General features: G+C 41.2%; 1 protein-coding gene across 2 annotated transcripts in view; it reads left to right on the top strand.

Moving 5' to 3' along the window:
- The window catches only part of ANKFN1 (ankyrin repeat and fibronectin type III domain containing 1), a 459,719-nt gene that overhangs the window by 329,873 nt on the left and 114,696 nt on the right, over window positions 1-15,150 (top strand). For both annotated transcript variants that reach the window (XM_077762871.1, XM_077762870.1), the window contains exons 8-9: window positions 8,649-8,843; window positions 10,991-11,104. In XM_077762871.1, the coding sequence (XP_077618997.1) occupies window positions 8,649-8,843; window positions 10,991-11,104 (309 nt within the window). The remainder of the gene's footprint in view (window positions 1-8,648; window positions 8,844-10,990; window positions 11,105-15,150) is intronic.

The raw sequence follows: 15,150 nt of genomic DNA, 5'->3' as shown, positions 1-15,150 counted from the left end.
AAAAAAAAAAGAATGGTGGGATGCTCTTCATCTTTAGTGTTTCTGCCCTTCCCTGTTCTTTCTCCCTTCTCTGCAGAGCCTCTCTGCATTTCTCTGTGAACTCTCTCACTCTCCCTCGGGTACTGCTCATGGAACTAGGAGATTCTGCCCAGAATTAGTTATGTTCAGTTACTTCATAGAGTGCGATTGCACAGTAGCTGTCACACAAGTATGGTGTGGACAGCAATGTTACAATTTTGGCAGACATGTAAGATGCACCACTACTTTCTGCAGTAGTCGAGGGTCCGTGCTGGTGCAGGGACTGGTTCAGGGCACGTCTAAGAGGTGTGACTATAAACTAATGAGGCTTGCTTTATGTAAACAAACATACCAGAAAGTCTACAGTCCAAACGAATGTTATCCTTTAACACGGTCCTCACAGGGGACCCCACACTTGCCCCAACAGAGCGGCCATTGCTCCAAACACTTCTGGATTTGTCCTCAGAGCCGGTTTATGAGAAAATCTGACTCGTTGCTTAGAGTCACACCTGATTTTTGTTCCAAAACAGCATTGCCCAGCGTCATCACCCTCCATGTTCACCATGGCTTCAAATGATTTAGAGAGGTTTCCTGAAATCAAATCCATCCTCAAAGGACAAAGATTTGCAACCATTAAGAATATGTAAAGGACAAGCTTTGGGCAGGTCTCTAGAATGAGTCCCCAGATATTTTTATTTGCTTCATTAAAGTAGGTGTACAAACCCTCACCCTGACCTGCAGATCTGCTCCTCAAGCTTCATCTCCCACTGCTCACCCCTCACCTGTGGTACACCAGCCTCACCAGCCTCCCTTCCATCCCCTGAACATGCCACACTGTCTTACCAGAGGGCCTCTGTCCTAGCTATTCCCTATGCTTGGAGTGCTTGACTGCTTTTAACCTTGATCATTGCCTGACCAATGTCACATCTTCAAGTGAGGATTTTTCTGGCCACCAAGTCCAAAATCTAACATCACTTTCTAATCACATCACTTCATTTCAATTTTCTACATAGTACTTATCACTATATATTTTTTTCTTTTCCTTTGCTTATTTACTGTCTCTCCTGCATTAGCACATAAACTCCTTAAGAGCAGAACCTGTTGTCTCATTCATTACGGCATCCCCAGAAAACAGTAGGCATTCAGTAAATATGTGCTTAACTGAATTGAATGAATCCCAAGTCCACTTCTTTTGAAAGGTGTGAACATATTATTTATTTTGAAGGGAATGATTTTACTAAATACTGAGTGAATTGATCTTTCACATTTCTAAGTAATTATCTAGACATCAGGTGGCTACAGCCTAAGGTCTATTTCACCTGCTCTTCAACAGTTAATTGTCTTTCATTCTTTTTGTTTTTGATTTTTAAATATATATGCAACATAGAATATGTTCTCCTTGTAAAAACTCAAAACGTTACAGATGAAGTTAAAAGATACCTTTGACAATCCACCCAACCCATACATGTACAAGTGCACACACTCACAACCTAAGTCCCCGTCCCGAAATTCTCCCAACATACCTGTTGCTACCATCTTAAGGTTTGGTTGAGGTAGAGGATCCACTTCCAACCTTACTCAGAGTAACTGTTGGCAAGAGACTTATGTTCCTTCCTGCAAGGGCCTCTCCACAGTACTGCTCCCTGACATGACAGTTAGCTTCCCCCAGTGCAAATGATCTGAGAGAGATAGACAGACAGACAGACAGAGAGACAGAGAGACAAATCAAGGTAGAAGCAACTGTGTCATTTATAACCTAATCTCAGGAATGACAGTCTATCATTTCCTGCTGAATGTGGGTTGGTCACACAGACCCAGCTCTGGTCCAGTGCAGAAGGGTGTGACTATACAAGACAGTGATCTCGGGGCCCCTCTTGGAGGTTGGTTGCCCCACGACCTATCTAGAGTTATGGAGGATTAAATTCAATAACAGCTTTAAGCTATTTCCCTGGCGCATCAAAATGGTAAAAAAAAAAAAAAATTGTTAGCCAATATAAATATCAAAAACAATATAAAAGAACCCAAGAGTTTCTGGTAAAGAATTTAAATATTTTACCCATCTGTTGTATAGTTTGTGTTTTGAAAACACCATTCAATACAAACACTTCTTAAGGTTTGTGGAATTTCATGTTCTAAAACTACACTGTCAAACACAGGAGCCACTAGCCACATATGACAACTGAGTATTTGAAATGTGTCTGGTCCAAATTAAAATGTGTTCCTAATGTAAACTTTACACTGAATTTTCAAGGTTTAACTAAGTACAATAAAATATATTTCATTTGATTATCTTACATAGTTATTTTTATCCTTTCATTATATACATAATATCTATTCTATCTCATTAATAATTCTACATTGATTACATGTTGAAGTGATAATAGTCTGATCTACTGAGTAAAACTAAAATAGATTATTAAAGTTATCACTTTTTTTCTTTCTTATGGAAATTTTAAATGATTTAGCCTACATTATATTTCTATTAGCACTGAAAGTATTGGCAAAAGATATGGTTATCTTATTTCATACTTAAGCCGTGACATCATTTGCTGATCTGCTTTGGAAATAATTTTCTAAATAATTTCCTCAAGTGTTTTGTATGCTCATTTTAGAGACGTCTATTTATCCTTTGGAGTTTAGGAGACCTGGGACAGAAGTCTCTCTCTGGGTCATTGGCTCTGGCTTCTTAAAGAACCACAATTACAACTTAAACTATATAATACAGACTTTGTGAATCCACATTCTGCTGGAAAGTAGCAGAGAAGAACATTCCAGAGCCCCATGTCCAGGCGTAATGAGTTCTAGGAGGAGAAAGCGCCATAGTAATTAAAATGAAACACTTAATCTCCAAATCTCTAAAACTCTTTGGACCCACATACTCATAGTCCTTGGGAAAACCTGATATAAGACAACAGGTCAGGACCTAAGTGAAGCCAAAGTGAACTCTGAGTTCCAAACCTTAGCAAGACTGGTAAATTGAAATGGAGGTTTTGAGCTTTTCTTGTATGAGACGCTTTTAATTAAAAAAACATTGAATTATTGGACTTCTCTATAGTATTTCCTTTGAGTTCCTACCTGAAAACAAGTCAGTTGTGAAGTTGTTAGAAGGTTGTCATTTATGATTAGCAAAGATAAATTTTATGAACTGCAGTTCTTGGTTGCCCAGAGGATATTGGCTTACATTCCCAGGTTTATATCTAAGTGACCTTGTTTTCTTCTTTTGAAATAGCAGATAAGGTTGAAATTGACACCATTTAGTATATAATATATTTCTGAATGGTAGTTGGCGCAGAACATTTTTAACTATGGAAAGAGATTTTTGTTTTTTTGATAGAAGAACAGAGCTATTTTATAAAACAAGTATTTGATTTAGTTTTGTGTGCCTGTAAAAAATATAACGGACTAATGAGTATAATAATGACAATACAAAACTACACTAATTGAGAGCTATCTATGTAAAGATTATCAATAATTTGGTGTTGTTACTTTGCCACTTTTCAGATGAGACACTTGGGCTCAAGATGGCCATGTTACTGGTTAGGATCACACATTTGTAATGAGCGGTGCTTGATCTAGATCTAAAACCCAGAGCCCTTTTATCATTTTGCCTCTACTTTGGAAATAAGAGGAAAGCAGATTTCAGCTCAGGATGAGGGAATGCCTTAAAATTAAATTAAACTCTTTTAAATTAAAACTGAGAGTGAGGATGGACAGGGCCACCTTAGTGAACAGTGAGCGCCCCTCCTGGAGCACAGGTTCTATAAGAAGAGGCATTTAAGGCTCTTTCTGAGGCTCTTTCGGACACTGAGGCTAAGTGATTGTCTTTGTGCCTCCTTTTCTTGTCAATTAAAAAAAAAAAGAAAAATGCTAGTAGCAATAAAAAAGTTGTTGCTAAGTTATAGAAGGGCCTATTATTAGTAATGGGCACATGTATTCATTTTTTTCAAGCAAATCAAATGAATTATTTCCTAACACCTTCAGTTGAAAATTGAAATTAGTTTACATTTTACCCTCATTATATTGCTCTAAGCAATTATCAACCAGGCCAAAACTCACGAATTGTAGGGCAAGGCGAAATTAAGAAGTAGTGTGTACTCAGTGATCCATAGGTTAGATTCTGATGGTGAGGAAAACACATTCAGTGTGATCATTATTTATCTCAGGATTTAAACAGTAACTGTAATTGTATTCTTTGAACACCAAGTTCCCACCCCGCCCCCACTCCCACCTCGTAGTTAATTAGCTGGGCAGGTCTTAGAACAAATACCCACTCAGACACTGGGTGGTAGAAATGCTGCTGATAATTAAACACCACAATAGCATGGGGCCTATTTCAGGAGCAGCAGAGTGGTCTTGCCCCAGCCGGTCGGCTCACCACACACTCACAGACCCTCTATTGTGCTGGCTGTGCCTGCTCAGAGGGATAGCAGCTTGGCTGGAGAAGGAACCAACTTCAATAAGAGAGAAAAGACCAAACCTTGCAAACAAGATTGGGAATTCTGGGCTACAGGGGAAAATGTCCAGAGTGTGGAAGTAAAAGGGGGATGTATCCAAGAAAAAGAGAAGTGGATGGGCAGGAGAACAAATCAGATGATAGACACAGCCTTTCTAGTTTCTGTGTCCAACCCATCAACCAGAATGAGTTCACCAGCCTCGTGCCAAACCCATAGCAGTTAGAAAGTGTGATATATAAGTACTAGGTTAATTTGCATTCCTTTTGGTGTAGAGGAAGTTCACTGGTTTCTTTAAGGTTTTTTTAAAAAAAATTTATGTTTTATTATTTTATTTATTTTTTAAATAGTTTATTGTCAAGTTGGTTTCCATATAACACCCAGTGCTCATTTTTTATATTTGAGAGACAGAGAGTGAGAAGGAGAGGGGCAGAGAAAGAACAGAGACGATCTGAAGCAGGCTCCAGGCTCTGAGCCGTCAGCACAGAGCACAACATAGGGCTCGAACTCACAAGCAGTGAGATCATGACCTGAGCCAAAGTCGAACACCTAACCAACTGAGCCACCCAGGTGCCCCTTTAAGGTTTTTAAGAAATCTCAGATAACCATCTCATCTCCTTGGGCTGGGTCTCTTCGTTTTCAAAGTAAGCAAATTTAAAAAATAACAATAAAATAAAATAAAGGGGTTAAAGTGCTCTCAATCTGGCCAAAATAGGAAGGGGAATCTCAATCACTTGCCAGGTATCAAAAAGGCTAAACTATCGCACCATTACTCAAGATAAAACTACACAGTCTAGTAAAATTATCATATTGCTTCTGCTTAAAATATATTAACCCACTTCATTAGGTTGATTATCTCATACTAAACAGATGCTTCTATTGGCAGTTACAGAGGTCATTAATAATAGGGAGAAAAGTGATTATAAGTCAGCTGATTTGGTAGTCAATAAAGGAAATTTTTCAAAAGCGAGGTGCTTTATTAAGCTATTAAAAAATCCATAGGAAAAAAATAATAAAAGTTTTGCTGGGTGACATGGTTGGAGCCCATTGGCTCCGTTAGTGCCTCTTCTACTCACCCACGGAATTACCTCTAACAACAGAGACAAATGAGTGTGTTCTCAGGGGTGCCTAGAAGAAAAGCAGTGGGAGAGATTTCTATAAAGTTCCTCTTTTTTTTCAAACCTTCAATTTTGGGGCAATTTTTCCATTCTCCTCCAGAAGTGTTTGTTTTAATTTCTAAATACAATACCAAAATCTGTATGGAAAAACTGATGCCCTGGGAAGACACGCAGATTCATTCTGTGGCTCCAGAGCTGCCCACTGTGGCCCCACCCACCCCGCCATGTTCTGTCGGTGTTGAGGTAGCCCAGTTTGAGAAGCACAGGGATCTAGAGGATCTTGGAAAATTCACCTGGCTATCAAACTGAATAGGTTTTCCTTTAGCCTATGAAGAGGCAAAAAGGCTTAACCTTAAAGATGTAGAATCCCTTTACCACTACAGCTCAAATAGCATCAAGGCCACAGACAGGGAGGAAAGGGAAAGTCTAGAAACAAAGCGTGTTGTGCTAAGGAGAGCAGGAAAAATTTCAGGGGGAGCCAAGCACAGCTCAGGAGAAACTGTCCATCTGAAATGCCACCTGGAATTCACACCAGTAATAACTGTTGTGGATATAAAAATTAATAGGGGGGATTTCATAGTATTAGAAAAATTTATTTTTATAAATCATGTGTCTATCACCCAAGTGTTGATGCATGCATGCAATTCAAACATCAGGCTTACAATAAAAAGCTCACAGAATGACTTAGCAAGGACAATCCCCCCATTTTCTCTATAATTTGGAGTGGAAGAAGGAGGGGGGTGGTGGGTAGAGGGTGCAGTTACTGGGTCAATTAATCAACCTGAAAACTGTGACACAAACCCTGACGCCTAACCTATGTCTAAAAATACACAAATGTATACGAATTTGTTTTAAACTGTCAATGCCTATATTTAGGACCTTCCCAGCAAGGCTATAATGAGACTGTGTTTGAGGCCTTCAGTCATAGCAGACTCTACCATTAATCTGAAGTTAGTTAAATTAACAGCATTTAGTACTGACTTGTCAATCTCACTGCTCCAGGAAATTGCACCTTGAGGCTACTAATATTGCCAATTTTTCCACTGGAGTGTGCGCCCGCGTGTGTGTATGTGTATTTTTTTTTTCTTTTTTTTGCCAGAGCCTCCATGTTCATACACCATCATTGCCTCCCTGCGTCCACAGCACTTATATTATCATTTATTCTGGCCCCCTTTAGTCTTCCCGGGGGATTCTGCATAGTGTAGCTGCTCAGTGAAAGAGTTTTTTAGCTTTATATTTATTTGTTTATTTTTCTGTCATGGCTCACGACTGAGCCTTTAAAAAAAAAAAAGTGTGACGGTATTCAGAGTACATGATTGACTGCTACAGCAACATTCATTAACCGTGACAAATCGGCAGCAAAACACAGTCCTGAGTGTTCTAAACAGCAACTTTAAAAAAAGAAGAAAGAAAGAAAAAGAAAAAAAAGGACTCAACTAATTTTTCATTGACCTCATCTGTAAATAAATTGAGACTGATGGTGAGCAGGAGGGCAATAATAAATTAGTATTCATTTCCTGTAATTAATGCAAACATGCCTATGAACACAGAGAAGATGAATCTATAACCACCTAATTTCCATTTCAAAATACACCTAACAAGTTCTCACTTGAGTTATCTTCATAATATTTTCCTCCCTTAATTAGAAGAATGGAATGGTTGGATTTCTTTCCCACCCACCAGGGGGAAATATTGTTTTTGGTCACAGCGTCAAACACATGCTGGCGACAGAGCAGCAGAACTTGATTCTGGTCTGTTTCAGTGTTTGCGTGGTCCCTTTCACGTGACCATGCAGAGGCTGCCTCCTCCTTACCGCTAACTGGGGTGGGGGGAGGATGGGGGACTCCTGCAAAGTGACCAGGTGACCGCTGAGGCAGCCCTCACATGTGTGAGAGCCAAGAGCAAAGCCCAAGAAGCAGCTTCCCAACCTGACACAAGAATGTGATGCATTCTGTTGTTGTCCTGAACATTCACTCACACAGGGGCCGGTTGGGTAAATAGCATCATGTGGATTTAGTTGAGATATCATGTACCAAGTAAAACAGAGATAGCAAGCTGTATAATCTCTCTCTGCAAGAAAAGTAGTCAAACTTGCTGTCAGGCATGGGCATTTCCGGAGACCATTTCTTCCCTGAGATCATGATCAGAGATTGAATGGATAGAAGATCATTGTCTAATGACAGCCAGTGGTCAGAACACACTAGCACTACTGGGACAGCAGGCACTTTGTTAGCAATAAATAAATTGGTAAGGACGCCTGGGTGGCTCGGTCGGGTGAGCATCCAGCTTCAGCTCAGGTCATGATCTCATGGTTTGTGAGTTCAAGCCCCACATCGGGCTCTGTGCTGACAGCTGGGAACCTGGAGCCTGCTTCAGATTCTGTGTCTCCCTCTCTCTCTCCCTCTCTCTCTGCCCCTTGCCCACTCACACTTTGTGTCTTTCTCTTTGTCTCAAAAATAAACATATTTTAAACATTTTAATAAATAAATTGGTAAATTACACCACTGAGACATATGTACAAAAATGTCTATGCTGGGCACAGTGGGATAAGAGCAGAAAATCTGAATCAGATGCTACCAAAAAAAAAAAAAAAAAAAAAAAAAAGAAGAAAAAGGAAGTAAAAAATGACCAACCAACTTTAATAGAATGCAACTTGCCTCATGGATGGCTTTTTCTAGGGCCTTCCTAGCCCTACAGAGCTTTTGGCCCTAAGTGTTTGTCTTTCTAAAGATTATGGGAACAAATGTGTGCGATCTGGGTTAAAAGTGATCCTCATGGGTACTTAGTGGAGTTCTAATGAACCGTGTTAGGCAGCTACTTGGGGGGCATGTGGTAAGAGGGCCACAGAGCAATGGGAGATCTTAAATGGATGGATTGACCATTCAATCTAGTTGTAAATAGCACTACTTCGACCTTATTGGAGGAAGTCAGGTAGTAAGGAACGCAGATCCCATTTACCCCAGGCATTTTTTAAAAGTCCGTGGTAGACTCTCAACTATCCTGCCGATGAAGCAGGATTCCCCCAGGAAGAGAAAGGAGTCACCCATGTCTTTCCCTCTAGTTGTCAGCCTGGAAAGCCGAGCGATGCACCTTACCACGCTGGTGCAGGAAGCCCAGCAGAGAGTGAGTGAGCTGTCTGCCCAGGTGGAGAATGAAGGACCCAGTCTGGACAACACAGAGAAAGAGAAACAGCTGAAAGCTTGGGAGTGGAGGGGTCGGCTCTACAGACGCATGAGAACAGGCTTCGAGCACGCTAGTGAGTATAAGCAGAAGACGTCTGCATTTAACTACAAACCAGGTTGGCCGTAGGCAGCCAGGCCTTCTTTTACAGATTTTTTTTTTTTTTGGCAACTCTGTTACAGGGTCATGGATAGCCGTTGTCAGCCTGTTTGGAGGGAGGGCTCTGGGCGACTGTAAAAGGATCTTTTGTCTTGCTTGATTTTCTGGCTCCTGATAGGTTCTCCAACCACAGCCACGAGGCTTCAGTGCTGCTGGCCTGTCTCCACCATGTCATACTCATCTAGTGCTTTCCACCCGCTATGCCCTGCTGCCTAATAACCTGGATGGTCTGATACCCTAAGTGGCTATATTTTGGGATGTTGAGGTGGAAAATATTTGTTTGCTATTTGTCCAGTTTCTGCCTCCAACCCAAGTTTAAGTTGTTTTCAACTCTCTCTTGCATTTTTTTTATAGAGAGCTTATATAAACCAAGCTTACTACTAGAAGCTTCAGTTAACACAGGTGACAGAGGACAGTCAGTCCCTGGACTATGCTTGATCTCTACTTCTGTTCTCGTCACCAGTTCTTTCTGTTAGTTCAAGAAAAGCCTTGTTTCTGGATAATGTTCATTAGCAATGGGAGGTACTGCTTAGAGCAACCCCTGCTATAAAAATATATAGAAGTCAAACACTTGGGAAATATTAAAATCTTATACTAAAAGTAGATCTTATTTAAACAACAACAAAAAATTAGACTGAAGAATTTAAATACAAGAGCAACGTCAGTTCGTTAGTTTGGAAATACCTGCCTCTGCTTTGCGCTATAGATAAAGACCAAAAGCAGTGAAAATCTGGTTTTCTAAAGCAGTGCTAATTGTTGAACCCATACTCCAATCCTTTCTCTTAAAGCAAATAGCTTAAGTGACATATATGAAAGTTTGCTTTCAATATTAGCAATCTGTCCAGCAATGCTGATATGTTTTTTATTTAAAAAAAGACATTCATAAAAAATACATCTTAGTTTACATTCAAACTTACTACATTTGCTTTAACTAATAGAATAACTTGCTTAAATAATTAAAGATTTTTTAAAAGAATTATATTGTAAAATAAATATTTTAGCATTAAAAAAAGACATTCAGCAATAATTTTAATAAATGCATTTGTTATTGTGCCTCATTTTGGACACAGATTACTACTAGAAGCAGTTATAGTTTTAGACTTACAGCCATTTGGGGGGTAATTTTCTAAATCACAAAACACCTTCTGGGTGTTAAGGAACACCTAAAACTATCAGGAGTCCTTTAAAACCTGAGGTTAATGGGCATGACATTCGTCCATGAATTCTTTCTCAGAAAATGTTTCTTGAGGTAATAAGAGGCAGCATGAGAGCAAGGCACTTAGCATTCCACATGGGGAGGAGCCCAGAATCGGGCACGCGAAGCCGCGGGCTTCGGTCCTAGCTGTGTTTCCGCTATGTCCTTGAACTAGTGTGGTGTCCTTGGACTGCAATTTCTTCATCTTAAACGTGCACATGCTGTTTCTTGCCCCTTCTAACCAACAGGGTTGCAAAAGTCTCCAAAGCAATGATCTACATGAAAATACTTCATGAGGGGCACCTGGATGGCTCAGTCTGATGAGCATCCGACTTCGCCTCAGGTCATGATCTCGAGGTTCGTGGGTTCGAGCCCCACATTGGGCTCTGTGCTGACAGCCAGCTCAGAGCCTAGAGCCTGTTTCAGATTCTGTATCTCCCTCTTTCTCTGACCCTCCCTTGCTCACACTGTCTCTCTCTCTCTCAGAAATAAACATTAAAAAAAAAAAAAAAGAAAATATTTCATGAAATGTAATAGTCTCTATCAACAGTCAGTTTCTGCTAACACATTCTGGCCTCCTCTCCACCAGTCCAGGCCAATCTCCTGTTGTGTTTCCAGGATACTTTGGGAAGGCTTAACTGGTATTATTTACCCCTTCAGAAGATGTTCTAATGTTCAAATAAGACCACAATAGCAACAAATAAAGGCCGTTGAGACTTCTAATGAAAATGTTCAAAAGCAAAAGCTATTAGGCTCTACAAACAACTGTTTCCATAGTGTGTGTTTCAGGGTATCCTTTGAAGAGGCAGAAACATTGTTTGAAAAGGATTTGCGATGTTAAGATTCTTATGTTTTTCCTTCCGTCCCAGGAGCCCCCGAGGTGCCAACCAACGCCTGTCTTCTGGTGACCAGCAGCACATCACTCACTGTCAGCTTTCAAGAGCCTCTTAGTGTCAACGCAGCTGTAGTGACCAGATATAAAGGTACTGGACTCCAGCTTTGTTTTTTCCATTGCTTCTTCTTAAAAATCAATCCATTGCTTGTTCCTGCTGATGATAGGATTTTTTTAACCCCATTTACTTTCTGAGTCGACATATTTCCATAGGCACTCATGGACAGAGCCAAAGGTTACTAAGAATAAGTCACAGAAAGCATGAACCCCAGAACCAGGTTGTCACTATTCCAAACCTCTCCACGATATTAATAGTTCTATTCCTGTTTGCCGAGGGCCTGTTTTGTGCATAGCATAGCAATGGAGACACGACTGAGTAAGACACACTGAAGAACCAGTCTCAATCCAGGGAGTTCAGAGGGTGGCAAGTGGAGCATTGTAAGAGGCATAGGCATCGGCATCTGTCACAGCAGATAGCTAGGGTGGAGGATTTAAAAGAAAAACAGATAAAGACATCGGGAGTCAGAAAAGAAAGAGGGGAGTCACGTGATAGTATCAGAAACGTCCCACGGTAGACGGGGCATTTAGTCTTCAAGGATGTCTAGGATTTGGACCAAAAGATGCCGGAGGGAGGGGCATCTGGATGGCTCAGTCAGTTAAGCGTCTGACTCTACATTTCGACTCAGGTCATGATCTTGCAGTTCATGAGTTCATGCCCCCCATGGAGCTCCATGCTGGCAGTGTGGAGCCTGCTTGGGATTCTCTCTCTCTGTCTCTCTCTCTGTCTCTTACTCTCAAATAAATAAAAAAAATTTAATGTTTTTTTTTTTTGTTTTTTTGTTTTTTTAAAGAAGATGCTGGGTGGAGGGGAGGGGAAGTAGCCTCCAAGTGGAGAGACCTGGGAGCACAGTAGAAGAGCAAGAACATGCTAGTACAGGCAGAGGAGAGCAGGGTGAGCAGTCACAGCTCCAGGGGAAGGGAGGGCTCATGAGAAGGTCCCGTGAAATGTTAAGAGCAGAGAGAGCAACTAGGGCAGGAGGCAGGGGTACGATGACACTTGGATTCAAGAGTAAGGAGCTTCGACAGTATATGATGAACTCTGCAGACCCCTGAATAAGAGGGAGACAAGATGGGCAGTAGACTGTGAAAGATTCAGGTCGCAGTACTGTGTCCAATGCATTGGAAGAGGCGTGGACCTGGCATGAGGAAGTAACTTAGGAAGCTATTCGAGAGAGATGCTGGCAGCTTGACGTGGCTGCCACAGCAGCACCTGGAGAGGAGATGGGGAGCCCAGAGGAGAAAGCAGCAGAGTGAGGCTGTGATAAGTAAGAACAGTCAAGGCTACAGAGCGCCTACAGTATGCCAGGCACTGTTTAAAGCCACCATATGCATCAGCTCTGTGTAATCTTCACAAGAACCCTAGAGGTGGGCACAGTTAGGATTCCCACTTTTGCACCTGAGGAAACTGAGGCAGTGAGGTTAAGGCACTTTCCTGAAGACTCACAGTAGAGATGGACATATCATGTTCTGTTGATTCTTGAACACGGTGGCCAAAAAAGGGAGCAATCCATTTTCCTCATTATACCCTGCACAGTGCTAAAAGCTGATAAAGCCGTCCATGTATATTCCAAGATGCCAGGCCACAAGGCAGAATTCCTGTCCAAGTGGTGTATGCGATTCCTTTCTCCTGCCCAGGGCCTAGTCCCCGGAGAATCTTCCGTGCCTGCAAAAATGACTCTGCCCACACCCTGTAGCCTTCTGAGGTACTTGGAATTTTCCAGATAACTCCACTCTGTATTACTGAGGTAAGGCAGCATAGACTTGGTTACCACTTTGGGTTTTCTGTATCAGAAAGTAGCAGCAGACAAATGAAGCCACCCAGGACGGCCTCCTACAGCCATCCTTTGATAAAATTCTCATACTTTGTCTGATCATCTGCTCTGCCAAGACTTCCTGAAATCTGGAGCGAGTGTTTGCAGGCAGTGTCACACTTGGACATTTTCCTTTCTTTCCACCTTGCTCCAGCTCAGGTTCTTTGATGAAGGGTTTCATCAGTGCTGCCAAACTTGCCATTTTCTTCTTACATTTGATTAGTGAACTATCAGGAACTGATTTATCCAGACTGTCCACTGTTTAATACTTGCCTGTGAGGCCAGCACATTCTATCAATCAGCGTTCACATATTAACACGTCTCATCTCAGGAGACTTTGGGTGAGGTTGAAATGAAAGCCACAAGTGGGTTCTGCTGGTGACTGAAGGGGATTAATTAAGCATTATAAATAGAATTGTCTGTTGCATTATGGAGTAGGTTTCCTTGTGTTAATTTATAAGGTCATAAATTGAGTCCTTAACCTGACCACACTCAAGGGTTATTTAAAACAGCTGGCAGCCTCCTCCTGTACCCGGTGACAACAGGACAGTTTTTAATTCAGAGTTGAAGTAATTATTTAATTACGGAAATATTAGCAAAATTACCCTGAAACAAGGCTAGTTGTTTTGTTTGGTTAAAAAAAAAAAAAAAGCAGAAACGACGGAGAAATCCACAGAATGAAATGTCAGTTATCTAATTGCTTAGAGAGAAGGCTTAACCCTGCAGTATTTAGGGTTTGGAACAATTCTCACCCTGCTCTCCAGAATTTCTGGGTTCGCAAAACCTCAAGCCTATTTTGACAACTGGATGTTCTCTCCTTCATACTTGAGCCTGCGTTTGAAAGAAAATATGAACCCTTTGGTACCTCACTTGCATATGCTCAACTCATCAAATATTCGGGTTTTGGGTTTTGTTTTTTTTTAAGAGTTTGTTGATATCCAGAAATCTTTTTAAGAGCATCTCTTTATAAGCTTTCTGCAGGCCCTGGTGATAAATGGGCCATGCACCAGGCCAGCTGTCATCACAACTTGGACATTAAAGATGTCAGTTTCAGTTTTAAACCACGGAGACAGTTCTGAGTAAGACCCACTGGAATTTTCTGCCTGTATCTCCCCTAAATGCAGGAAAATGGGGCTAAGAGAGCGACTTCTCTGTTTCTAGCTGTTTCCTCCTTGGATTCAAAGAGCGCTTGCATCTTTTGGTCCCATCTCACCAATCTTCATGGCTTACAGAGCCAAACTAGAATTATTTCCAATGCTTTGGACAATTGCCAGGACCTCATTCCACATTTTCTCCTCACTGCCTTGGGTAACCTGCCTGAAGCTCTCATTTGCAGAAGATATGCCATTTCTCTGCAGCCCCAAAGCAGAGAACATTTGCAAAAGTGATTTTGCTGCTCTTTGCTGGGTCGGGAATGGAAAGGAAGGTAACCTCTAACAGGTGCAGTGCAGCGTCTATTTTCCATCCATAGGATGAATTCTTTTCTATGTTTTTTTTGTGTTTTGTTTGGTTTTGGTTTTGGTTTTTTGAGCTGGGCTTAACGTGGTCACTCTTTGGGGTTTGCCAATGATGAGATGCTACAGTAGCTGTTCCAGTGGGTATGGGCAGGACACTGGTTTGGCTGGTGCACTTTCCCATCTCCTCTCACTCTGTCATCTCTCAGATTAGAAACCACCACCCTCATTCCTTCCTGCAAAGGCTTGCAGTAGCAAACCGTTTAACCGGTCTTCATTTGATGGCATTTTCTAAAAAAAAAAAAAATTAAAAAGCACTTCTCCTTGCAGAGATTGCCAGGACCTGGCATTATATCCACTCCAGCAAAGCCCAGGCCAGTGCTTCTGCAAACCACCACCTCCAGCTTCTTTCCCAGAAAGAAAGGAAGTCAAAGAATTCTAGAGAGATGTCTGGGAGCGCTGTAGCTCGTAGGAAGGAGAGTCCACCATTTGTACATGAAAACCCTAGGGGTTGGTCATTTATAATAATAGTGCGAACTTGACCATGATTTGATCATTGGGGGCCATCTTTTCACAAGACTTAAGAAAAACCTGACTTCCTGAGGCTTCAGGGCACATCGCTTAATATTTGTATTATTTTTACCCCTTCTATTATTTTTTCCACCACCTTGTAATTAGAAAGATATTTTGCCTACCAACAAAAAGCATTACATTAGGGACCATAATTATTTTCCATGTTTAATTAATTGATGAATTAATTTGATCATAATACGAGGTGGCTACCCTCCTTACTAGATTGAACTGATTAAATC

Source organism: Crocuta crocuta, unplaced genomic scaffold (genome assembly GCF_008692635.1).
Source record: "Crocuta crocuta isolate KB4526 unplaced genomic scaffold, BGI_CrCroc_1.0 scaffold144, whole genome shotgun sequence".
NCBI classification, from domain to species: Eukaryota; Metazoa; Chordata; class Mammalia; order Carnivora; family Hyaenidae; genus Crocuta; species Crocuta crocuta.
Note: the sequence above shows the minus strand (reverse complement) of the source record. Positions and strands in the feature narration are given on the sequence as shown.